Genomic DNA, 27,249 nt, shown 5'->3' with positions numbered 1-27,249 from the left:
ATGGATTGATCTACCCAGTTATCAATGTATTTGCCTCTAAGCATTAATTTTCTCCTTATTTTAATTATCTCATTTTTTTTATTTTTTTTTTTTTTTTTTATTTTTTTTTTTTTTTTTTTTTGAGACAGAGTCTCGCTCTGTCGCCCAGGCTAGAGTGCAGTGGCGCAATCTCGGCTCACTGCAAGCTCCGCCTCCCGGGTTCACGCCATTCTCCTGCCTCAGCCTCTCCGAGTAGCTGGGACTACAGGCGCCCGCCACAACACCCGGCTAATTTTTTGTATTTTTAGTAGAGACGGGGTTTCACTGTGGTCTTGATCTCCTTTGTTAATTTTCCTATGGGAAATATTGAGATATACTGGGTTAAAACAAATATATCATTCAAATGACTTCACCTGTTTTGCTTTTTTTTTTTTTGATACTGAGTTTTGCTCTTCTTGCCCAGGCTGGAGTGCAATGGCACAATCTCAGCTCACTGCAACCTCCGCCTCCCGAGGTTCAAGTGATTCTCCTGCCTCAGCATCCCGAGTAGCTAGGATTACAGGCATGCGCCACCATGTCCAGCTAATTTTGTATTTTTAGTAAAGACGGGGTTTCACCATGTTGGTCAGGCTGGTCTCGAACTCCTGACCTCAGGAGTTCGCCTCAGCCTCCCAAAGTGCTGGGATTACAGGCATGAGCCACCATGCCCGGCCTGTGTTTGCTGTTTTTAAATGTGGCTACTAGAAAATTTTAAATTACATCTGTGAGTAATATTTGTGGCTCCCTCACACTTTGATTGGAGAGCAGAGTTCTAGATGGAGACATGAGTCCTCTCATAAGCTTTCAGCTAAAGAGGGCCATGAGGGCTTTCATTAGAGAGCTCAAGAATAAGGAAGCAGGGAGCAAATAGTGGATAAGCAAAATGCAGTATATCTATAAAATGGAATATGATCCACCTTAAGCAGGAAGGAAATTCTGATACATGCTACAACATGAATGCAACTTTAGGACATTACGCTAAATGAAATAAGCCAGTCATAAAAGGACAAACACTATATGATTCCAGTTATATGAGGTATATAATGTAGTCAAAATCATAGGCACAGAAAGTAGAAAGGTAGGGGGATGAGAGGAATTCCTATTTGGTGGTTATAGAGTTTCAGTGTAACAAGACGAAAACGTCCGAGAGATCCATTGCCCAGTAATGGGAATAAACTTAGCACAACTGAACTGTACACTTAAAAATGGTTAAGATGGTAATTTAATGTTACGTGGTTTTTTTTTACCACAATTTTAAAAAAGAAGAAGGAGGAGGAGGAAGAGCTCTATTAAACCAAGCCAGCAAACACATTCACAAACATTCTCGATGCCAAAGGTACGTCCCACAACCACATTCATTCTGGCCCTTCCATTAAGCATTTCCAGTGTTCAACTAAAGAAAGGGCTTGAAAATTGCTCTTAAATGTTCTCATCACAAAAAATTTAAGAAGAATGTGAGGTGACAGATCTGTTAGCTGGCTTGACTTAATCATTTCACGATATGTGTGTGTGTGTGTGTATACATCACATTGCATACTATAAGTATATGCAGTTATTATTTGCCAATTATACCTTAATGAAGCTAAGGAAAAAATTAATAACAATTTTAAAAACAAGATAAAATGGTCAGGTACAGTGGCTCATGCCTGTAATCCCAGCATCTTGGGAAGCAATGGCAGGTGGAACACTTGAGTCCAGGTGTTTGAGACCAGCCTGGGCAACATGGCAAAATCCTATCTCTACAGAAAATACAGAAAATCAGCTGGGCGTAGTGGTGCACACCTGTAGTCCCAGCTACTCAGGAGGCGGAGGTGGGAGGATCACCTGAGCCTGTGAAGTCAAGGCTGCAGTGAGCCATGATCATGCCCTGCACTCCAGCCTGGATGACAGAGTGAGACCCTGCCCCAAAAAAGTTAAATAAGTTGGCCAGGAGCAGTGGCTCATGCCTGTAATCCCAGCACTTTGGGAGTTCAGGAGTTCGAGACCAGCCTGACCAACATGGTGAAACCCCGTGTCTATTAAAAATACAAAAATTAGCCGGGCGTGGTGGCACACGCCTGTAATCCCAGCTATTCCAGGGGCTGAGGCAGGAGAATCGCTTGAACCCAGGAGGCAGAGGTTGCAGTGAGCCAAGATCGCACCACTGCACTCCAGCCTGGACAACAGAGCAAGACTCCATCTCAAAAAAAAATTTTTTTTAATTAAATAATTAATGAAATAAAAGGGCCATTAGCACAAACTTTGCAGGATGCTACAAACCAAACCCACGCCCCTTCCCAGTCACGTGACAACCCCATGGCTCCTCCAGCCTTCTGCAGGGCAGGCCTCCTGCTAGCAGAAAGCAGTCTGGGTGGGGAACTGCTTCTCTTACAAATGTGCATAAATGAGGTGCCAGGCCCCCTGAGGCGAGAGATGCAGGCCTCTTGGGTTCTGTCGTAGTATAATTAGAACTTTTACTTGAGAGTCTCACACAGCTTGGTTTTTAAAAATAAACACTGCTGACATGTCTCAAAAGGAAAAACTATATTCAGAACTCTGATATTTTCAGGTAATCGCTCACTCCCCCTTCATTTTCCTCAGCGCTGGGTGACTAATTCTGTTTCTTTCATCTCTTGTGCTCTGGGACAAGAAAGATGTTTGGAAAGGAGGTGTGGTGGGGGGGTAAGTTCCTGAAAAATCACCTTGGGCTTACCTTCTCCAGTTTCTCTTGGAGCTCCTGAATTTTGAGCTGCTGCTCAGCATTGATCTATAATTAAAATCCCAGGAAATAAAGCAAAAGGCAAATCGGCATTAACATCTTGCTACATTCATTGCAGTCCTATTCTCTTGAGGTTTCTATGGGGTCTTTTTCTTTGGGTTTCCAGAACCTACTAAGGGAGAGGAAGAACAATGGCCTCTCGGGGAAGACTTTGTCCCAGTGCAAAGCTCCAAGTTGATGATGCATGTAGGACCAGCAACATACAAATGGCAAAAAGAGAAAGTCGCTCAGTCCTTTAAGACAATAACAGTTTTCATATATGTTTTACTAAGTGTCTGGGTTTGTTGCTGTGGGCAGGCATGACAAAAATGAGCTCTCTTTTACCTCTTTTAGAGCCATAAAGTCAAATGTGGTCACCCAAACGTGGACTATCAAAATAAGCCTCGAAGAGAGGTCTCTATTCATTGACGAAGAATACTCTTCATCAATGATGGGCCACTAATAATAACATGAAAAAAGTTATCTACCCAAAATATTAGTAGCAAAACCAATCATGGAAAGTATACCTTCTCCAGTTTCGCATATTCTCCCACTTCAGGCTTCCCTTGATCCTTAGCCTGTAATTAAAAAGATACAACATATTGGGAAATTTCAACAACCTAAAAAAGTCGTGTAGACTACTTTCTTGGTCTCTGTGACCAAGATAAAAATAGTAAATAAGAATAATGTTATCTTCTGTAAATAAAGATCAAGAGTTTTCCAAGGTATCCTACTATTTCTCAAACTAGGTTGTTTCTCATTAAACTAGGTTCTCCTTTTTCTTGCTAAGATCATGTACGATTTTACCCAAAAAGCACCCTCCTGGAGGGTGGCTGACTACCTTCAACAGTTTATGCTGACATTCTGTTGCTTTCCGCTTGAATTCTTCAGCAGCAAGCCGAGACTCTCTCAGCTCAGATTCGTAGAGATCACTCCGTCTTCTTGCTGAGACAAGGTCCTCTTCCAACTGATTCATCATCAACCTCATTTCTTCCACTTGAGCCTGGTACTCCTAAAGAGCAGGCAATGGAATAAAAGAGAACTTTAGAACTCCAAAAAGAATAGACAGGCAGTGAGGATGGAAGAGTATTAACCACACAGGGAAGATGCACAGTGAAGAGAGATTGGCAAAGAAAAGACCTGGCCAGGTGCAGTGGCTCACACCTGTAATCCCAGCACTTTGGGAGGCCAAGGCGGGTGGATCACCTGAGGTCAGGAGTTCAAGACGAGCCTGGCCAACATGGTGAAACACTGTCTCTACTAAAAATACAAAAATTAGCTGGGTGTGGTGGTGTGGGCCTATAGTCCCAGCTACTTGGGAGACTGAGGCAGGAGAATCGCTTGAACCCGGGAGGCAGAGGTTGCAGTGAGCCGAGATCATGCCGCTGCACTCCAGCCTGGGTGACAGAGCATGACTCTGTCTCAAAAAAAAAAAAAAACACTATTTTAATGTAGAGCATACGTCATTAGCAAAACCACTGGGAACACACAGGCAAATCACACCATACAATATGCATATAACCTTAAGGCATAACACAGGAGAGCCGAAAGGGATGTTCTTTAAACAACAAGGATAAACTGCTTACGTGTAGTTTTCCGCCAAGGGTAATCATTTATATAGATTTGTTCTTTAGAAGTCATGTGCTCCTAACACAAATTAGATATGGTACTAGTTTTAAAATTAACCTTTCAGACAGCACAAGAGGGTAATTGAAAATCTCAGTGGAAAGAATTCTGGAAGGTGAAACTCATCATGTCAGTTTCTCACCATTAATTTTTCTGGGCCCAAAACTGAATAATGACCGTAACATCGCTCCTGCAATGCAAGTCACCCTGAAATCTGGAAGAGTCACAAAACACTGGCTTCGGTCAAAATAACTTGTGAGAAAAATTCCAAGGAAAGAACCCTCCTGTTCCCTTGAGCAAACCCTTTAAGTGATCCAAACAGCCCAACCTTTTCCAAAATGCATTTCTAAAATCAAAACATTTACACTGAAGTTTCTCAGAACTGAGCTCACCAGAAGAAATCGCCGGTGATTTTGAAAACTTTTGGACAAAGTATAAAAACATTCTGCGTTAGCAAAAATCAAGGCTAAGTATAAGGATTATGAATGAGCATTTATGTAATCCAAGGTGACTTGTGGGGTGAGGATGAGAGAGATACAAAATGAAATGAACAAGGAATTGAATCAAGAATGTCTTTGAAAATCACAATATTCAGTAACATCTCTGAGATCCATTCTCCCAAGTAATAATTGGTGAGGAATATTTGAATATTTCTCCAAGAAATAATCGATTGAGCAAGGATATTCTTTTAACTGATAAATTGCAATTTTTGAATAACAGGGTATAAAGGAAACCTTTTATCCCATTGTAGTAGGCGACCCCCCCAGAGCATATTAAAGGGGATGTGCTGCTCTTATGAAAATTGGATGGTTTCCATGCAAGCACACCTCTCCCTCTATTATCTGTAAAGGGGAAAGGGAAAAACAGCCCAAAATGGAACACGGGTCTCATTTCACTCTCTCCCACCCAAAACCATACTGTTATTGAAGGTCAATCCTCAGAATCATGGGGCACACAGGTTTCCTGGGTCATGCATACTAAGCAGGCGATGCTGGATTATATAACTAAAGGTCTTTATAACCTGTTCACAATTATCTAAACTCACAGGGCAGGCCAGGCACGGTGGTTCATGCCTGTAATCCCAGAACTTTGGGAGCCCAAGGCGGCGGATCACTTGAGGTTAGGAGTTTGAGACCAGCCTGGCCAACATAGTGAAACCCCATCTCTACAAAATATACAAAAATTAGCCAGACGTGGTGGTGGGCACCTGTAATCCCAGCTACTTGGAAGGCTGAGACAGAAGAATTGCTTGAACCCGGGAGGCAGAGGTTGCAGTGAGCTGAGATTACGCCACTGCCCTCCAGCCTGGGTGACAGAGCAAGACTCTATCTCAAATTAATTAATTAATTAATTCACAGGCCAGAACATGAGCTGTATGTGAAATGGAACATTGGTTTTTCTGGACTCCCTCAACCAGAGCCATATTTGGCTTTCATAGCTGTGAGCACTGAGCCTGTCTTGCCTTCCTCCATAAAAATTAAAATTAAAAATTACATTTTACAGTTGTGCTCCTATAAATACAAAAATATTAACATCATCTATGAAAACAGTGTCTTTGGCCTAAGCCCACCTTTTTTCTTCTGATGAAAAAATTAAAACATTTTGTGAGACCCTAAAAGTAAAGTGGTCCCTAGATACTGTGCCTGCTAGAGCTTATGGGAAAGCCAGTCCTGGCTACAGGCATCGACACCAAATCTTGAGCATCTTTTGTCCTCAAGCTCACTTTTCTTTCTTGAATTTATGTCGGCAAGAAGGGAATGTAATTTTTGTGTTTTGTCAAGAGCGAGGACAGAGTGTCTGTTCCTTCCCCCCAACATCTCTCTTCCCTGAGCTGTCAGCACATAAGAGGGAGGAAGGCAGGAACCAGGCAACCACTCTGTCAGCTCTCCAACCTCTCGGGGCACCCAGTCTGCTACAAGCATCAAAAGAAAATTCTAACTCATTTGTGGATCCTTTGATATTGTGCTGGATACTTTAAGGAAATCCTATAAATCTAGCAGCTAACCAAATCCCTGCTTCAGGAAAAACCTGAGAGGTGATCATCGGGTCTGTTTGCAAGATCAGCTGAGAGAGAGCTGTGGTATCTCAGGATGGAATGAAAGACTGGTAGGTGTGAGTCAGGTCAGGATGGGGAACTGCAGACAGGTTTCAAGGCCCACCTAACGCAAGCCTTCTGAATGGAGCTTCAGAATTTTGTGGGGAGGAAGGATCAGGTATGATCCAATTCACTCAGAAACCATGGAACACAAGTGACTTCTGTGTTACCCACACTTTTGTCTCCTTTCCTGAGTAGGGGAGCAAGGAAGAAGCTGAAATTGCTAGTAATGATCTAGGAATCACATTTCACATGAGTCTTTGAAGTGTTTTTCTTTTAAACCAAATCTAAATATTCTAGAGGGGGTAGCTAGGTGGAAGTAAAATATTTTTTTAAAAAATGAAGAGCCGGCCAGGTGCAGTGGCTCATGCCTGTAATCTCAGCACTTTGGGAGGCCAAGGTGGGCAGATCACGAGGTCAGGAGTTCGAGACCAGCCTGACAAACATGGTGAAACCCCGTCTCTACTAAAAATACAAAAATTAGCCGGGTGTGGCGGTGTGCACCTGTAGTCCCAGCTACTCAGGAGGCTGAAGCAGGAGAATCACTTGAACCCAGCCGGTGGAGGCTGCAGTGAGCCAAAACTGCACCACTGTACTCCAGCCTGGGTGACAGAGCGAGACTCCATCTCAAAAAAATAAAGAGCCATATAGAAAGTTAGATTTTTAAGAGAAAGATCAGGGAATAAATCCCAAGTCTAGAAAAAACCAATATGCCACAAACCAAATACTGAAAGTTTGCTGCAAGCATTAAAAGCTTTCTCCCGGTCTACAAACATCCTGCTCTCACAAAACTTACCAAAAGTCATAAAATAAATCCTTGTTCCGATGAAAAATCAAATCGGAAACCACGTTTCTTCCCCACAATGGAACTTTTAGCAGTCATTAAATCTAAGACTCCACATGCATGCCAACTGTCGTATGAATCATAAAAGACACGTCTTTGAACTCGGCCACCAACATACACCTTTTCAAAACGTCCTGATAATTCCGTTTCTAAGGAATCTGTGGACACCAGCTGCTCCCTCTGGTGGCCAAACACAGCTTTCATTTCCCCAGGATGTCACCAAAAGTAAATTTCCAGGTATGTTGAACTAATGGGAGAAAATGATTCCTACCTCTTGAAACTTTTAGGATGAAAAACTATGTTGATAAAAGGAGCATGAGTCAACTGTCAAAGCAGATTTCTCAAAGCCAATGTGCAGCCTTCAAAACCTCTAAGACTGCATTATTCAGAGATCTGATAATCCTTTACAGGGTTTCCTTCCTATGCACATTTATTTATAATGTTTTTATCAAGCAACAGAATATTAACCGATCACAACTTTAAAATATTCAGATGATAAATATATTATGCCAACAAAACTCCAAAGACAGTAATTCTTTTTTTAAAGAGTAATTAATGGATAGAGTTATTTGCAGAAGTTTCTTGCATTAGCTCCAGCCAGATGGCTAAGTTTGTGCTACCCAGAGATAGAAATGTTCATTTCTATCAATGTTTCCATTAGATTTTCTGAAGTGAATGAGAGTTGCCTGGCAGCTGATAGTTCAGCTCTCCAATTGCTCACTGCCATCTCTTCATTAAAGTCTCTATTTACAGTTTTTCAAGACACAAAAACCCATGCTAAAAAGGAAACAATGAGGCAATACAAAAATGAGCCATTTAGAAAGAAAACCCATTTAGAAAGAAAAAAAAAGAGTGGGCTTTTTAAAGGTCTCGATTCTCCTTTCTGAAAACACAGAAGACAGCCTTCTGCACTCAGATATGCAGTGTTAATCCTGACTTGACCTTGACCAGAATGGTTCAAACTTCTCCTCTAGAATATTTCTTTTTATAAGTAAAACTATGAATTAGCCTGGCTTCACTCAAAAACTTAAAGTGCATCTGAGAAGCTATTAAAACATTTAATTGTTTTTAACCATCTAAAGCAGGGATTGGCAAACTTTTATTGTAAAAAGCCAGATAGTAAGTAGTTTCAGCTTTGCAGGCCACATGGTCTCTGTAACAACCACTCACCTCTGACTTTGTAGCCTGAAAGCAGCCAGGGCCGATATGCAAATTACCAAGCATGGCTGTGTTCCAAAAAAAAACACTTTATTTATGGAGACTGAAATTTGAATTTCATATAAATTTCAAATGTCATGAAATATTGTTTTTCTTTTGATTTTTTTTCCAACTGTTTAAAAACGTAACCCCATTCTTAGCTTGTGGACCATAGAAAATAGGTGTTGGACCAGCTTTGCCCCACAGGCTGAAGTTTGCCCACTCTTGCTCTAAATCTACATCTTTATTTTTAAAAGCAGACATTATGGGGTATCAGCTTCAAAAGGAGCTGGAACAAGCATTCTATGATGTATATAAATTATGAGAAATCTGAAGTTTCTGAATGACCTACATACCTGTCTCTCTTCCACTCTGCCCCCACCCTTTCTCTCTCTCCCTTTCTTCCTGTTTCTCTCTCAAACATGCCTCTCCTGAAATTAGAGGTCCGAGCGAGCCGAGATGCCGCTGTGATCCCAGGCAAGCAGGCCTACCTGCTCTTTGATTTCTTGGAGCTTCCGGCTTTGCTCTCTGATATCATGGAGAAGCTGCAGTGCTTTGTCATCCTCCTGGGACACCTCCATCCGTGCTTGCTCCAAACTTCGCTTTAAGCTCTGCAGAAAGCAAAAATTTTAATAGGGATGCCCTGTGGATCCTGCTTTGTTTGAAAAGACTCATTAAGAGAGCTGCAAGCTGCTTCGCAGACATCAGGATGGTTTCGAGTGACGGACCACAGTTCACAATTTCCAGTTGGTTGCCGATTCCGGTTTCCATCCTGTAAAACCCCTTGGTTCAAGAAACATCATCTCAGCCTGGTGACCTTAGGGATCCAGCCGGAAACTGCATCAGCCTGTCTCCTGCCACCATCTACCTGTCCTAGGAGATACTTACTTGCATGTTCAGGACTAAAACCTATTAAGACCCAGTAGCTATTACAGCCACCATGTGGATGGCTACAAAGTGTTTTCTACAGTTATTTGTGGGCCCTAAAGTACATATGCCTCTTTCAAAGTAGCAATGACTTCATATCCTCTGCCCAGTTGTCATTTAAGACTCCAAGTGGTCTATTTCTACCTCCTGGCTTATTTTTCCTGGACACCTTTCATCCATAAGAATCCCTTAATGCTTCAATGGCACTGAAATCTATATCTGAAATACATAGCTGAATAACTTCACCCACCACTGAAAGGCAGCCAAGTCTGGAATGGAAACATAGCAGTTATTCTTAATCAGCCACGTTCTATAGATTTCCTCTCCCTTGTGAAAAAAACTTTAGAAATGTGTGATTCAACTTCTTAAGACTGTTTAATTGGGCACATTAAAAAAACACCTGAATGAAAAATTTCACAAGACAATGGAGAAGAAGACAGTCTACTCTTGTGAAGGAAAGAAAAAACGAAAGTCACATGGTAAATAATGACAGAGGGTCTGAGTTTTCAAGGCTATTTTCTTGTCACTACACTAGTTCTGGCCAATGGAAAATTTGATGTCAGGAAGATTGAAAGTAAGTTTTCTTGTACATAGTTGGGAGTCTGGTTCTCAAGGCTGCTCATGTCAGACACAACGCAGACCAGAGAGGCTGGGATGGGAGATGTTAAGATCTTTTGCAACTTGCGGCAAAGATGGATTACTCCCATCTCCAGACTCCGTGGTATCAGCCGTCTACCTGCACTTTCTGCTGGAAATGAGTCCCATCTCATTTCTTGGGGACCTTACACCTGGCTCTCACTACTCTGCAAAACACAGATCTTGCTTTTGTGCTCTCCCTCTCTCTACTCTCTGCCATTGGCTGTGATGTGCCTCATGGAGCCATCATGAAACAGGATGAGACACACACAACAGGAAGTGCCACCTTCAAGGGAAGGGGGCTTCAGGGAAGGCTCACACTGCATTCTGTGATGTAGGTAGCAAGGTCCTGCTCCAGGAGGGATCTCTGAGTCTCAGAGGCCTTCAGCTCCACCTCCTTCTGACTAAGCACAGCCTCCACCTCTGACACTCTCCGATGTAACCGGGTCATTTCCTGCTCCATCTGAAATAAACACATTGACAGGTTAAAAAGGCCCGTGGAGGTTCATTAGGAGCAATCACATCTCAAGTAGCCTTCGAAACCACCTGGTGGTCTGGGCTAAGGCTAATTCACCAAAAGTTAAGTTGGGATGGAAATACCATTGTTTCTTCGCCCAGGAGCGCACAGTTCTTCGTTAAGGACAGTCACCAAATGCTAAGTCACTCCTCTCATTCAAGTCCCGGTTCACACTTGATCACTTCTCTAACCCAGTTAGCAAGGAAGCCACAATCATCATTTTTCACCTGTTTGCTTTTGTTTTTGTTTTGGTTTTGCAGACGTCACTTTAATTTTATCCCAAATCCATCTTGATCCCCCCCCATCTCCTTGCAAAGATCTAGAGGACAAATCCAGGACAGGGCAAGGAGATATTTACTCGTCTGCACTCTTAGGAGTCCCAGGCAAGCAGTGACTTATTAGTTTCCAGAGCGTTGCCTCTGGGCAGGAACAGTGAATGTTAAGAGACGTTGAGCGTAATCAACACAGTGGCCGCAGTGACATAAGCAGGAGTTTTAAAAGACTAGGAAGAGAGACTTCGCAACACTCAAAGCAGATGGGATGTATCTCAGCCACAGGTGAGGACCCAGGCCACCTGCCGGAAGAAGCAGACATCTGGCTGGGTCATGCTGAGAAACGGACTGTTTAAATCCAGGGCCTCCTCTGGTTTAGATTTAAAGGATTTACAGCAACGGCAAGGCCCGAATTCATCTCCCTCTGAGCTGCTGGAGGCGCGACTTCAGCGAGGGCAGGAGCGCCTCACTCTCTACGGATCAGGCGGCTCAGAGCCAGCAGCGGCCCCGGGCGGATCCCTTGGCATATACGGATGGGAGGATCCTGGAGCAAGGAAGGAGGCCGGCTGCGGAAATAAATACCTTGTGACACTTGTCCTGAGAGTCTTGTAGCTCTTTGCTTTTGATGAGAAGTTTCTTTTCCATGGAGCTAGTCTTGGCAGGGGAGTCCAGACCCGACACAGCAGACCTAGGCAGAGAAAAACCAGTGTCAAGGGGGCCAGCAGGTGGGCCTAAGAAGCTGCATTAGGAAGCTGCAACATTTGTTTCATTTTACAAAAACATCTCATGCTCCTGGTGTTAGGTCAAATAATGCCCCCTTCTGTTTCCCAAAGATGCCCATGTCCTAATCTCTGGAAGCTGTGAATATATTACCACACATGGCAAAAGGGACTTTGCAGATGGGATTTAAGTTATGGATCTTGGCATGGAAAGATTCTCCTGGGATATCTGGATGGGTACAATGAAATCACAAGGTTCCTTATAAGATGGAAGCAAGGATCAGAGTCACAGAGACCTAAAGATGTTACACCAATGGCTTTGAACACGGAGGAAGGGGCCACAAGCCAAGGAATGCAGGCAACCTCTAGAAGCTGGAAAAGGCAAGGAAACAGATTCTGCCCTAGAGCCTCCAGAGAGAGTGCAGCCTTGTCTACACTGATCTCAGCCCAGTAAAACTCATCCCGGACTTTTTTTTTTTCTTTCCTTGGAAACAGGGTCACGTTCTGTTGCCCAGGCTGGAGTGCAGTGGTGCAACCTCGGCTCACTGCAACCTCCACCTCCTGGCTCAAGCAATTCTCCTGCCTCAGCCTCCTGAGTAGTTGGGATTACAGGTGCTCGTGACCGTGCCTGACTAATTTTTGTATTTTTAGTAGAGATGGGGTTTTACCATGTTGGCTAGGCTGGTCTGGAACTCCTGACCTCAAGTGATCCTGCCACCTCAGCCTTCCAAAGTGCTGGGATTACAGGCTTGAGCCACCACACCTGGCATCATCTTAGACTTCTGACCTCCAGAACTGTAAAATAATAAATGTGTGTTGTTTTAAGCCACTAAGTTTGTGGTCATTTGTTACAGTGGCCATGGGAAACTCATACACCTATTGGGCACTGGCTGCATACCTGGTTCTATTTGAATGCTAGATATATTTGAACTCTTTTTATTTTTGTTTTTTTTTTCTTTTTTCCTTCACTGACAGACACATTTGAACTCTCTACTCCCCACAGCAACCCTATGAGGCAGATACCATTTATTATCCTCATTTTATATGAGGAAATTGAGGCCCAGAGAGGTTACGTAAACTGCCAGTTGATAAATGGTTTCTGCTGGTCTCAAGAGGGAGCTGGGGTAGACAAGTTGGCTGGATGCACTTGCTATACAACTCTTAGGAAAATATCACAAAAATAACATAGGATGCCCTCCTGAGAGTGGACCAAAAGGATGCTCCCCCCACAGAAAGGGCAAACTTACCCACACTCATCTATGTAACTCATGCACTGTGCCCAGAAGCAGTTAATTATGGGCAGAGATGAGAGAGAGATTCCAGGACAGCTGCCCTCAGTGGTTGGTACACTGGATATGAACACTGGGATTGGTGAAAGACAAGGCCAGAGCAACAGTGGCCAAAGGTTCTTATGCACAGAGAGATGTGGCAGAGCCCACCACTACCCCCAGGCCCATCTTTGTTGCCCTGGTAACGGGGTTGTGGAGCTGGTTGTCGGTGACCACTCAGATCTTACCAGCAGGTGCAAGTTCTGCTTTCTGCTGCCCCAAACTGCTTCCCTGACTAAAAGAGGTCAGTTCCCTGCAGCAATGCAAAACACCTCTCTCCCCACAGCTCCTGGCAATGACAAGGGCTGGCTTGATAGTGCTGACTTGCTGTACTCCAGTGACAGCTTTCCACACTCACACTGTAGGACAGCCAAATGAGTCAACGCCCAGAGTCATGCTCCTCTGTTCAAAATCTCAGGCTGGGCACAGTGGCACATGCCTATAATCTCAACACTTTGGGAGGCTGAGGCAGAAGGATCACTTGAGGCCAGAAGTTCAAGATGGGCCTGGGCAACACAGCAATACCCTGTCTCTATTTTAAAAATAAATAAATAAATAAATAAATTATTTTTTGAAAGACAGTCTCACTCCAATGCCCAGGCTGGAGTGCGGTGGTCCCAGGTCACTGCAGCCTCGACTTCCCAGACTCAAGTGATTCTCCTACCTCAGCCTCCCAAGTAACTGGAACTATAGGCACGCACCACCACACCCAGCTGATTTTTGTATTTTTTGTAGACACGGGGTTTCTCCATGTTGTCCAGGCTGGTCTCGAATTCCTGGGCTCAAGCAATCCGCCCGCCTCAGCCTCCCAAAGTGCTGGGATTACAGGTACCACACCCAGCCGTCTCTATAAAAAATGTTTAAAAATGAGTCGGGCATAGTGGCTCATGCCTCTAGTCCCAGCTACGTGGGAGGCTGGGGTGGGAGGATCGCTGGAGCCCAAGAGTTCAAGGCTACAGTGAGCTACGATTGTACCACTGCACTCCAGTCTGGGTAACACAGCAAGACCTTGTCTCTTAAAAAAAAAACAAATAGGCCGGGCGCGGTGGCTCACGCCTGTAAGCCCAGCACTTTGGGAGGCCGAGGCGAGTGGATCACTAGGTCAGGAGATCCAGACCATCCTGGCTAACACGGTGAAACCCCATCTCTACTAAAAATACAAAAAATTAGCCAGGCGTGATGGCAGGCGCCTGTAGTCCCAGCTACTCGGGAGGCTGAGGCAGGGGAATGGCGTGAACCCGGGAGGCGGTGCTTGCAGTGAGCCAAGATGGTGCCACAGTACTCCAGCCTGGGCAACAGAGCAAGACTCTGTCTCAAAAAAAAAAAGCAAATAAATTGTAAAAAAGAAAAATCTGACCCCACTACTGACTAGTTATTTGACATCTCCAAACCTCAGTTTCCTCAATTGTAAAATGGGCATAATTACCAACCTACTTCAAAGAGTTCTTGGAAGGATTAAATGAAATAATGCATGTAATGCCCTCAGCACAGTGCCTGGCACACTGCAAGTGTTTGATAAATGTCACCTGTTACTACTGTCACTGTTGTTTTTTCCATTACTACCCATGCAGCTTCATAAACAGTACATGCCTCACAGGCCTAAAGCAATTGCTTAAAATGGTAAAACTCAGGGGGCTGAATTTGCTCTGTGCTATTATTCACGTTAAAACAAATGGTGATTATTCATAGAAATGGGCAACAGGGATTGGATCCAGAAATAAATCTTTTTTAAAATCTTACTTTTGGCTAGAAATTTTAACCAAGTTCTACGCTTCTCACCAGCCTGTTTTCTACCTAAATCTAGCCAACACACACACACACACACACACACACACACACACACACACACTCTCTCTCTCTCTCTCTCTCTTTTCATTTTCATATAAGATGAAATGCTTGGCATGGCCTTGAGCAAAATTCCTTTGCTATTTCCTTTATTCCTAATTGCACCTGGCTGGGTGGGCTAGAGAACAAGACCCAAACCACCCACGGAGAGAGTGATGATCCACAGACTGGGTCCCTGGTCCTTCAGAGATCAAAAGTCACCCACATGTCACGAAGTCACATGCATGACATGCATCAGGGATGACAACACAGGTCACAGCTCCTTGTGCTTAGGCAAAAAACTGGCACCCTTTAAAAGAACGATGACATGGGTGCATGATGATAGGTAGGATGTGGCTTGAAAAACTTAATGACACACAGAAGGCTGGCCCCAGTGGGGCTTCCTGTTTAAAGTGCACTGCTATGGGTACAGAACAGATTGCTTTTTCACCCCCCACCAAAAAAAAAGAAAGGCACTTTTAGGTCACTTATCAATGGGCCCAGAAGTGAGGAGATGTGCAGCCCCCACCCGCCGGCACTCGAAGGAGACCATGCGACAGCCCTCCTCACCCGAGGTCCAACCCCTTCATTCTGCTATTCTATGTTTGACAACTGCTCACTGTTTAGAAGTTCTAAGTACAGCAATTAAGAGCTCTTCAGAATAAAGGTGCTAAAGAAATCTTTTTCTTTAAGAATAAATAAAAATCGTATCTAAAAAAAAAAGCTAGAGTAAGAATGCTATGACTAAGCTGCGTGTGTAGCAACAATCCCATAAACAATCATGGGATTAGAGGATGAGGCTGGAGAGTAAAGGTTATCAGGCTTCCTACACCTTCCCTGGTGCTCAATGCAGGTACACATTAGAATCACTTGGAGACCTTTTAAAAAACACCTGATGTGTAGGCCCCATTCAGACCAATTAAATCAGAGAGTCAGACAGATTTGGGGTGTGGCCCCCGGAAGCAACATTTGTATTAAGCCACTGAGTGATTGTAATGTACAGACAGGATTAAGAACCATGGTGCTAATTCGAAGAAAGTGCTTCTGATTTAGGGTCTAGCCACTTAAAACTCATTGTATGACCATCCCCAGCATTTAGTTCCATGTGGTATTTTGGCCAGACCATTTGATACTGGTGTCTTTTCGTCACTCTTTAAGAACCCAATTTTGAAATTAATGGTGGTGGGCTATGAATTGCAAAACAATATACAGATATTAGATAATGATTAAAGCCTATTCTCCCCAGTGTTAATAATTCAGTTAAAATATACCATTTCCATGAATTTCGATAAAAGAAATATAATACAGATAGACATGGCTCAATTTAAAATGTTTATATTCTATTCATTTTTCATGTAGACATGGGGCAATTCAATCTCTAGCATCAATGGTAAGTTCTCAGTATGTATTTCTTGAGCACATATATCCTCCCCAACAAATATTCTGAAATATTACAATTTATTTCCTTTTTCTAAGATTTTCTTTTTTTGTTTTTGTTTTTGTTTTTGTTTTTGAGATGGAGTCTCACTCCGTCACCAGGCTGGAGTGCAGTGGCACAATCTCGGCTCACTGCAACCTCCACCTCCCAGGTTCAAGCGATTTCCCTGCCTCAGCTCCCGAGTAGCTGGGACTACAGGCCCACGCCAGCACTCCCAGCTAATGTTGTTTTTTTTTTTTGTATTCTAGTACAGATGGGGTTTCACCACATTGGCCAGGATGGTCTCAATCTCCTGACCTCGTGATCCACCCGCCTCAGCCTCCCAAAGTGCTGGGATTACAGGCATGAGCCACCGCGCCCGGACTGTTTTCTTTTTCTAAGATTTTTATTAGCCATCTTTCTGACTTTCAAAGCAACAGCAAGTGATTGCTGATAATTGCATTATGCTAACATTGACCATAATGTAAATCATAGCTTGAGAGGTTCTATCGAAGACTGGCGTCGGAGCCACCAGTTACACCAATTATTGTATATTACATGATAATAATATTACATACATATTATCACATATATATAATTACCAAATATAGCCCTGTCCTCTTCAAGCAGCAAGTCTGCTGGTCTAAAATTATGCCGAAAAGTACCACTTCATCAAGCATAGTATTATTTAAAGAGCTGATACTATCACTGCTTTAAGGAAAGTTTGCAAGAAAATCCTCTAACTGGTTGGAACTCTAAAATTATGGGCAATGGGGTGTAGAGTTGCAGTAAACAAACTATCTAATTATGAAGTTCTGTTGACCATGGACTGGGACAGAGTCTATCTGTTCATTAAAATGCCTTCCAAAATTTTTCCTTTGTTCTCAAAATTTTCAAACTTCAACAAAATTTTTTTAACCACCTTCTCTGAGCGTGTGTGAGAGAGAGAGACACCCAGAGAGGGAGATGAGAGAGAGACAGAGAAGAGAATATAAAAGCCCTGCGATCCCCAAGAGAGATACCTGCAGACTAGTGGTTCTCAACCGGGGACAATTTGGCAATGTCTAGACATTTTATTTTCAAGACTAGGGGTACTATTAATATGTAGTGAGTAGAGGCCAAAGATGCTGCTCAACATCCTACAATCCACAGGACAGCTCCCACAACAAGAATTATCCAGCCCAAAATGTCAATAGTGCCAAGTTGAGAAACTCTGCTGTAGAGGCTATTAAGGAAGCCACAATTCCTGTCCTCAAGGAAGTAACAATCTAGGAGACAGAATTAATGCCACAACCTTTGTCATCAGTACAAGTGCTCATTTATTGAGCACACACTCTGTGTCAGGCATGTGTTTAGTGTTTCACGGGTTACTTCACTGAATCCTCCCCGCAATCCTATAAGATGGGTATTATTAATGGCACTAAGCAGGGGCTTGCCCTATACCTCTATGTTCTCCTACCACGTTACCATGATTTGTGCAGGGGTGCCAGGCAGTAGAACCCCAGTTCAAAGCTGAGGCTCTGTCACCGAATAGTCATGGCTTCAAATCCCAATTCTGCTACTTCTTGGCTAGATGGCCTTGGACACACTGAAGAAAAGCGCTACAGAGGCTCAGAGGGGCAAGGTCATGGAGGAAAGGGAGAATGGAACATGTGAGATACGGTGACCTCTATCCATGACTGGCTGCATTCGGTGCTAAGAAGCTGACTCCAGGCCTGAGTCCAGGACAGCTCTGGATACCCAAGAACATCCACATGCCAGGTTGGTTCACAGCCACCCCAGGGAAAGCTCACCCCACAAGAGCAACTCTCCCTCCCTCACTTTAGGGTTCAGGGGAGTAATTAGGTGGGAAGCAGGGTAGATATTAGAAACCCAGGCCAGTTCATGCTCTGGGCTCGACGAGATGCAGTACAATGAAGAGGCTAATAAAAGAACATGCAGCCTGCCCACACGTTGCTTGCCTACTCCTGGCCACATCTCGGATACACAGCCAGTTATCCCCATGGAGAGAAGAGGCACTTCTGAGCAGCGGGTGCACGCAGCCACCCGCCCACACACAGCAGTGCTGTCTCTTCGAACACGAAGCCAAGTTTGGGTTTTCCTTTTTTTCCAGCTTCTATTTTCTAGAAAAACTTACTCTGAAATCAACATCTCTCCCTGATATACACATCTGCTTTATAATTATAGAAGCCCAAAGAGTATTAATAGGGATAATGGTATATGACACAGAAGAAAGAGCAGGCTTGGTCATTACCGCTATAACAGGAAGACATGTTTTCTTAAAATGTATTAGATGTGACCTAAAAATTGCTTTACATGTAACCTCAAAATTTAAGTGAAAATTATAAAATACAGTTTTCCCAATGATGTGCCTGTAAATAATCCACATAACTTTGTTAAAAAACATTACTTAATAGGGCTATGAATAGAATATTGCATATCAAAAGAGAATACAACGTGTACTCCTTCCTACAAGCAAGTGTGTGTGTTGAATACTCTCTAATCACTACTGTGATGATTAAGCTCGTGCTTAAGCATCAAGCCATCCATTTATTCCCTTAGGAATAGGACCCTATGCCTGCAAAATACGACACCAAACCACAGATAACACAGATCACAAATCCCACATATTCTTGGGAAAACCAAGAATGAGTATACTTGAAGCCAAAATGAGGGGACTCAAAATTAGCTCAGCTGAGGGCCCCACCTTTAGTGCTGGCCAACAGCACTAAAAATACATGCAACTGCAAGATGTAATATGCTGCAAAAAATAAAAAACTCATCAGCATTCCGTTTCCAAAAATATACTGGCTTTTAAGATTGAACACTCTGAAATTTGTGAACTTATTTTATTTATTTATTTATTTAGAGATGGAGTCTTGCTCTGTCACCAGGCTGGAGTGCAGTGGTGTGATCTCAGCTCACTGCAACCTCCACCTCCCAGGTTCAAGCAATTCTCCTGCCTCGTCCTCTGGAGTAGTTGGAACTACAGGCACACACCACCATACCCAGCTAAGTTTTTTGTATTTTTAGTACAAACAGGGTTTCACCACGTTGGCAAGGATGGTCTCGGTCTCCCGACCTCGTGATCCACCCGCCTCGGCCTCCCAAAGTGCTGGGATTACAGGCGTGGGCCACCGCATCTGGCCTCTGAACTAATTTTATAAGCGCACTTTAAAATACACAATGGTGGCCGGGTGTGGTGGCACGCGCCTGTAGTTCTAGCTACTCGGGAGGCTGAGGCAGGAGAATTGCTTGAACCTGGGAGGTGGAGGTTGTCGTGAGCCGAGATCGTGCCACTGCACTCCAGCCTGGTGACGGAGTGAGACTCCATCTCAAAAATAAAATAAAAATAAAATAAAATATACAATGGTGCCCATCAGGAACACCTGGAAATATCAAAAACACTATTCCCCTAAAGACAGTCAGAGTCTGTCTAGCTTTGGGGCACCCCTCTCCCCGACAACACACACATAATATATATATTTATATATATATATATATCACACACACACATACATACTGACACACACCACACATACTCATATACATACACACATATGCACTCACACACACAACCAGCAGTGGTCTCTAGTTACATTAGAGCACTTGCTTTGAAATGATTAATATGTAGCTCCAGAATAATTTATCAAAAATCATGCTATTAATAAAAGAATAGCTACTCCCATGATTTGTAATTCAGTTCCCACCTCTAAGCCAGTGCCTCACTTTGCAGGTTAATTTCGTTGCCTCTCACCTGGATGACTGCAATAACCACACTTATGTCCCTGGATCCAACTCTTGTCCCTCGCTATCCACCCTCCACACAATGGTCAGAGGCACCCTTTGTGAAATAACACCCAGATATTCCACATCCCTATTCAAAATCCTGCAAAAGCTTCCTACTCGGTGCAATTTAGAGCAAAGTCCACACCTAAAGGCCCTGATGACCTCAACTCAGACCACGTTCCTTGTGTATCCTTAAGTTCCCCCTACCCAAACATGCCTTTTGTTCACTGAGCACCCATAGGTTAGTGGCAGCCTCAGGGCCTTTGCCCTTTTTTCCTCTCTGGAATACTCTTCCCACTTATTTTTGCTAACCGACTCCTTATTGACATTCTGGAAGAATGCACTCTGTGTGGGCAGGGATGCTTGCTCCTTTGCATTCACTGTTACTTCTTCAGTGCCTAGAAAGTGCTTGGTACATAGTAGGCTCTCAAATAGCTGAATGAATTAATGAATGAATGAACAAATAAATGAATGTGAATCTGCCCCCATCATGTAAGCTCCATGAAGACAGGGATTTTTGTCTCATAGTCAGTGCTATATCCCAGGTTCTCGAACAGCCCCTAGGACCTCAGAGCTGCTCAGTGTGGGCTTAAAAGCTGTGTCACCTTGGGATGCAACTCAACCTTCTTGAACAAATACTCATGCTCGGCTCAGAGAACCTTTCCTTGGGGACCCAGTCTAAAGTGGCCACCCCCAGGCAGTCTCAATCCCAATTCTGCAGACCACCATCTGCAATTGCCTCACATGTGCACAGTAGTTATTTCTCCTTTGTTTCTCCCCACCAAATGCTAGCTTCTTGAGAGTAAAGACCTTACCTGTCTTGCTCAGAGTTGTGCCTTAAGGACTAGAAGAATATATTTGTTGAGTGAATGAATGAATGAATGAATGAATAAATGAATAAATAAATCAATGGTGTGCCAGTACTTCTGTGCCCCCAGGCAGCCAGTTTAAAGGTCACCGTGGGATAAAGGAATCCAAAATGAGAAGTGTGCTGCATGTACGCTGGCATGAAAAAGCTTTCCAGTACCTGCAAGTAGAGATGCCCAGCATTGGTTCTGAGACAGGAATGGCACAATGACACACAGACTTACCCATCCAGGGGATACCCAAGTGCTTCCAGGGTGGGTGGGAGCATGTGACATCTAGGCTGGGAACATGCACACTTCCCACTGGCACTGGATCCTACCAGAAGCCTGGAGAGCATTTTATAGAAAGTGCAGGTTGAAGTGATACATCACAGACTCCATTCAGAGTAAAAAATTGGATGGAGATATTAGGACATCTGTCAGGCCCCCCACGTGGAGCTGGATTCTCTCAATGGGCAGAAACCAGCAAGATGTCTTTATAAGGTGGAAGCAGGGAGAAAAAGAGAGTCAAAAGCACCCCATACCCGTCCTCGGACCTAAATAACAGTAACAAATATGAAATGAACACTCACTCTGCTCATGGCACCAACACTAAGTGCGCTTCATGTCCCCATGGCAAACCTATAAGATAGGCGACCTTACACCTTCCACTTTATAGATGAGGGAATTCAGGCTGAAAGCAGTGAAATGTCTCATTCACACAACAGGCAAGGGGTGAAACCCAGAGTTCAGCCCACGTCTGTCTGATTCCAAAGCCTGGACTTTGAACAGGTATGCTACAGTCAGTCCCAAAAAAATAGACATGTTTTTATCAGTTCTAAAGTTAAAAGTTGAGCCAGGTGTGGTGGCTCACATCTGTAATCACAACACTTTGGGAGGCCGAGGCTGGCGGATCACTTGAGGTCAGGAGTTCAAGACAAGCCTGGCCAACATGGTGAAACCCAGCCTCTGCTAAAAATACAAAAACAAAATTAGCTGGGCGTGGTGGCAGGCACCTGTAATCCCAGCTACACGGGAGGCTGAGGTACAAGAATCTCTTGAACCTGGGAGGCGGAGGTTGCAATAAGCTGAGATTGGGCCACCGTACTCCAGCGTGGGCAACAGAATGAGACTCTGTCTCAAAATAAATAAATAAATAAGTTAAAACTTGGAAAAGTTGACCACCCTCTGCCAGGTGTGAGCTGAGTGAACCTAAGAAGTAACCCAAGCATCATGATGATCATTTTCTTTATCTGTAAAATAATGAGTTATTGCTGGGGCTACATGAGAATGCTTGTCAGGCACTCACAATAGTACCTGGAAGAGTAGATTCTCAGTAAAACCAATTCTTTTACCTTTATTATTAGACAAGTCCATAACTCCTGCATAATCTAGCAAAGTCATGACTCTTAGAGGCAGGGTAGATAGTACAGTGGTCTAGAAGCAACCAGATATTGCTCCAAGTCTTAGATGTGTTTCTACCTTCAGAACCTCAGGAAAATAATCTAATCTTCTTGAATCAGTGTCTTCATTTGTAAAATGGGGATAATACCAGCTACCTCATAGAGTTACAGTGAGATTGTGAGGATTTAATGAGATAATGCACATAAAGTACTCACATAGTTCTGGGAACACAAGAAGTGCTCTACAGAAAACAGGTTCCATTAGCAGTTGTCTACACTGTGCAGAAGGAATTGGTATAACCCCTGGCCATTTTAGTCTAATTCAATTCAACAAATGTTCACTGAAGGCCTGCCAGGGGCAAGGCACTGTTTCAGGCAAAAGAAGGAAGACCTGGTCCTGTCCTTAATGAGCCTTGAACAGCTTGGCCAGACAACACTATTGAAGTGATTCAGTAGGGGACAAGAAGGAGACACAAATGAGCGGGCAGGCTGGGGTCTTGGTATACCAAGACTAAATACCAAGTTCAGGAGCAGCCATTAATTCTGAGCACACTGGGATGCTGTTGAAGGTGTAAGCCAGCGAATGACATCATCCAACCTATGCTTTGGAAGAATTCCACCCTTTGTGGAGAATGGATTACAGCTAGGAAAACCAGAGGCAAGGGAATCAGTGAGGAGGCTACTGCAATAGTCTAAGCAAGAGTCCATGATGGGTGTCAGCGAGGACGGAAAGATGGGCATGGATGCAAGTGTCATCCTAGAGGCACCACTTGGAGAAATTGGCAACTGATGGGATGGCGGGGGAGGCAGAAAAGAATTTACGATGACTCAGCTTTCTTGCCTAGAAGGGTAGGGAAGGTGGTAGTTTCTTACATAAAATGAGAACGCCAAAACTAGCACCTAGTGGCTTACTGAGCGAGCGAGTGGGTCTGTCTATGTAGGAAGGGAACAGAGGATGGGATGGTGAGAAACTGGTAAAACATCCTGGTGATGAGGAACACAGTGTACAATGGGAGGAGGCCATGGGGAGGTGAGAACTAAAGTCAAGGAACTGAATGAGATCACCAAGAACCAACTAGAAAGATAACTGAGGATGGAACTTGAGGAGATGGTACGTACATTGCAAGAGCCTGATGGCAGCCACAAAGGAGTGAGAATGACAGTCAGAGAGGTAGGAGGGAAACCAAGTGTCCATAATACAGAAGAGAAGAAAGTAGAAGGTTGTCCCAAAGAAATGTAGTATTAATGGTATCACGTGGTGAGATGGAACTCACCAGATTTGGTGGTTAGGTATAATCAACAGCTTCTGAGACAGTCATTTCAGTATTGTTGAAAAGGTGGAAAAAAAGAGGTGTTGAGTGCAGGCTCTTCTTTCAGGAAGTTTGTCGGAGAGAGGTCAGGAGATGAACAGCAAGCAAAGCAAAAAGAACTGGGAGAAATTCACGTAGGCAAAGGAAGAGTTGCCAGACTGGCGCAGAGCTTGGGAACATGTAGCGCCATTTAGTCAATGACTGTCTTCTTAAGGGATCCCAGGCAACCATGCAAATTAGCATGTGTAGGCCAGCAAAAAACACACTTGACAGATCTTCTGGAGCCTAATCTTCAGGACTGGGCTAGGATCGTCTGGATTAGATTTCCTAAAGGTATCTTTAAGACAAATGAGAAGGCGGTGGAATGGTCCTGCCAGGGCTGCAAGGCAGGCACGCACAGTCTAAATAGAGAACAGAATAAGGCAAGTAGGAGAACAAGCTGTGCTTGGCTAAGAGAAGGAAGAAATTGAATGAGCAAGAGGAGAGGAGAAAATCCAACACAACACACAGAGGCGAATGTTAAACATCTAATCCAGATAATGAGGGGATGGGAACAACACAAGGCACTTGAGAGCAATAACTATGGGCAGAAGCTAGTTAAGGTTTTTGAACTTGTCTGGGAAATACAGCAGATGCATGCCTTCGTGTAGCAGAGAAGACTCTGTTATTGCTGCTATTTAAAAAATCAAATTGCAGGCAAGACTCTTTCCAATAGGGATCTAGGTAGCAAGCACAAAGACCAAGAGCCTTTGGCTGGATGTAGAAAGGAAAACACTTTTTAAGGGAAGATCCTCCAACCTCCAAGTATTTCATAAAAAGGAAACAGGACTGATTGGAGAGTTCAGGTTGTCTTCCACTAGAATCAGCCATCCCAGGACAGACAGGAGGCAAACAAAAGTACAAAATGTAGATGTGAATAGACATAGATAGTAGAGTCATCAACAAAATGAGAGTTGCGGCCATAAGAATGATTTAGATGGATTAACCAAATGCTTATTAAGCAACTTGTGTATGATCAGCCTGAAGATATGGTGGAGAGTAAGGTCAGTGCAGTTTCCTCTCTTTGCCAGGCTTAAGCTTTAGCAAATAAGAACATTCAGGGAAAGAGTATATACGCGTGGGTTTATGTATGTGTGCGGGCACACACACACCAGATAAGAGTCTCTAAATGAAAAGAGGAAAAAATCTGAGAAACTCAAGAGCTATACAGTCTACCTACTCAATAAACACAGAGACTGAAAACGAATCCCAGCATTTAGACCTGCCTGTCAGCTCCCATCACACCCTGCCCCAACCTCATCATTCATGATTCTCTACAAATGGCTTCCGCTTCTGACAAGCACATGAACCTGGATACCCCACACAAATTTCCTAACTTTTCCTGTCTGTGGAGTCTATACCCACAGGGTTCAAATCTCCGCTAAGCCACTCAAAGCTACATAACTTTAGGCAAGTTGCTTGATCTCCCCATGCCTCAGTTTCCTCACACGTAAAATGAGAATAATAATGGTACCCTCCTCTTGGGCTGGCTGTGCAATTTAAATGAGTTAATCTGTGTAAAGTGGTTGGAACAGAGCCTAGAACGGAGTTGGTGCCCTGTAAGGATGGGCTGTTGTTAGCACCCTGCCCACCTGAAATTCCCTCTACCTTCCTCTCCACTGATCCAAATCCACTGTCTTTTTAAAAAGCCAACCCAAATATTTTACTTTCCATTAGTATGCTTATAAGCCCAGTCCCAGCACAAGTATTTACTGCTCCAGGAAAACCAGGATGAATAAGACCCAGCCTTGCCTTGAGATCACAGTCTACTTGGGGGAATGGACAGACATTCCGAGGAAGATCAGCAATGTAATTTAACAAGAATTGTGAATTGGCATTACCCATTAAGTGTCCCTCATTGGATTTTGCCTTACTCTGCTAACTCCCAAAGATGTCCAATTTGTACCATGATATTCTGCAGCAATGGTGTTTGCTTTACTTTCTCTCAATTGTCTCAACACAACCTGCTTTGACTTGTTCAACTTGATGGGAAGGTACCCATTCTGGGACTGGACCTTCTAATTCTGTTCCCCAATCCACTCCTCCCCAACATCCACCTTTTATCAACAGGTATTTGGTAACTGCATATTAACCCTTTGTAGTTGGTCAGAACCGTGAAGTATCTCTAGCAGAAAAGTCCCAGGGCCTGGGAAGCTTGGTTTCCAATCTGGTATGACTTTGGACTACCTAATCATTGCTGAATCCTTTCCATAGTCTCTTGGTGTGTATAGGAGGACACTATACATACATGGACTAGTGTATTAGTAATAACAAAAATAACAACAGTGAATGTTTATCAAGGCTTTTCCATGTGCCAGGTACTAGACCAAGTGCTCTACGTATTTTATCCATCCCCCTAAAAGTCCTGTAAGAAAAGTATCGCTGTCCTTCCACTTCGCAGTTGAAGAAACTGACATGCAGAGAAGCCCCAGTAGAGCCAGGAAGGGGCACCAAAAACTGGTTCCCCGAAAATTTGGCAAGCAGTGGCAACAGCCACTCTTCCTTCCTCCATGGTGTTTGAATGGCTGGATCCATCGCTGTGTTTTCAGAACCACCCAAAAAGAAAGGAAAAATCCCTGAATCAAAAGGAAGAGAGTGTCCCTTCCTAAAAACAGCCTACCCAGACACCATCTTCCCACAAATTCCAACCCCATCAAGATCCCATTACCCTCGGTGTTCTCCAACTCTTCCCAAAGCATACAACCAGCATGTTTAAAACAAAAACATGAAACCAACTGATTTTTACCTTCTACAGCAAGCTTGTCCAACCCACGGCCCCGGGGGGCTGCATGCAGCCCAGGATGGCTTTTAATGTGGCTCAGAACTTACAAGTTTGTAAGCTTTCTTAAAACTTGATGAGATTTTTTTTTTTTTTTAGCTCATCAGCTATCATTAGTGTATTTTATGTGTGCCTCAAGACAATTCTTCTTCTTCCAATGTGGCCCAAGGAAGCCAAAAGATTGGACACCCTGTTCTAGAGTTTATACTTATGGTTTGCAGAAATGCACGGCTTCACCAAGAACTTAAATGAGGTATTGCCTCAATCTAGAAGGAAAAACCTAAAGAAATGTACCCCTTTTTAACGGGAAGGAAAAGAACTGAGATCTATTTTATTTTTAAAACTTTAACATGCTGTTTCCTGTTACTACCCTACTATTGTCAAGTTCAAGCAAAGAAAGGCTCAGAGGAACAGCCAGGCATTCAGAGCTTGGGGATTCAGTTTGAGTTCTTGCTGGTTAAAAAGGAAAAGAAGCATTAGACAGCTACTCACTCTCCAAGACTAACTTCACCATAACTCCACCCCAAAGACAACCAAACCTAGTTCTCTAGAAACTCTCCGGCTCCCACCAACTCAAGCTGTAAGGAACTCCCACTACGCCTCAGCCATTGAAACGCTGTCATCAAGATTCTTGCTCAGCCTAAAATAATGATGCACTCAATGGCTTAAAAATAGTCTGGGGTCCCAAAATAAGGATCCCAAAAAACGAGGAGCTATCACAGAATTTAAATCATTCTCACTGCCAATTTCTCCATGAAAACTCCTCGTTCATTCAGCTCCACCTCTGAACATTTCATTCAATTCACTGGTAACAAATCTGAGGTCAATTTACCTAGCACAGTACAGCAGCATCTGCAATTTCCTCAGTGGTGTGAAGAATGAGTAACAGCACAGGTAATCAATGTGTGTAAATAAAAACCTGTGATG

The 27,249-nt window shown here is 43.6% G+C and overlaps 1 protein-coding gene across 4 annotated transcripts in view; it reads right to left on the bottom strand.

Annotated features, from left to right (window-relative positions):
• CIT (citron rho-interacting serine/threonine kinase) overlaps positions 1-27,249 on the bottom strand; it is a 192,627-nt gene that overhangs the window by 88,841 nt on the left and 76,537 nt on the right. For all 4 annotated transcript variants that reach the window (XM_032168540.1, XM_032168543.2, XM_032168541.1 and 1 more), the window contains exons 11-16: positions 11,452-11,557; positions 10,400-10,543; positions 9,009-9,128; positions 3,597-3,767; positions 3,283-3,333; positions 2,711-2,764 (exon numbers count right to left, since the gene is read on the bottom strand). In XM_032168540.1, coding sequence (XP_032024431.1) covers positions 2,711-2,764; positions 3,283-3,333; positions 3,597-3,767; positions 9,009-9,128; positions 10,400-10,543; positions 11,452-11,557 — 646 coding nt within the window. The remainder of the gene's footprint in view (positions 1-2,710; positions 2,765-3,282; positions 3,334-3,596; positions 3,768-9,008; positions 9,129-10,399; positions 10,544-11,451; positions 11,558-27,249) is intronic.

The sequence above is a fragment of the Hylobates moloch genome, unplaced genomic scaffold, assembly GCF_009828535.3.
Source record: "Hylobates moloch isolate HMO894 unplaced genomic scaffold, HMol_V3 SCAFFOLD_12, whole genome shotgun sequence".
In the NCBI taxonomy this organism is placed as follows: domain Eukaryota; kingdom Metazoa; phylum Chordata; class Mammalia; order Primates; family Hylobatidae; genus Hylobates; species Hylobates moloch.
This window is presented reverse-complemented; position numbering and strand designations above follow the sequence as displayed.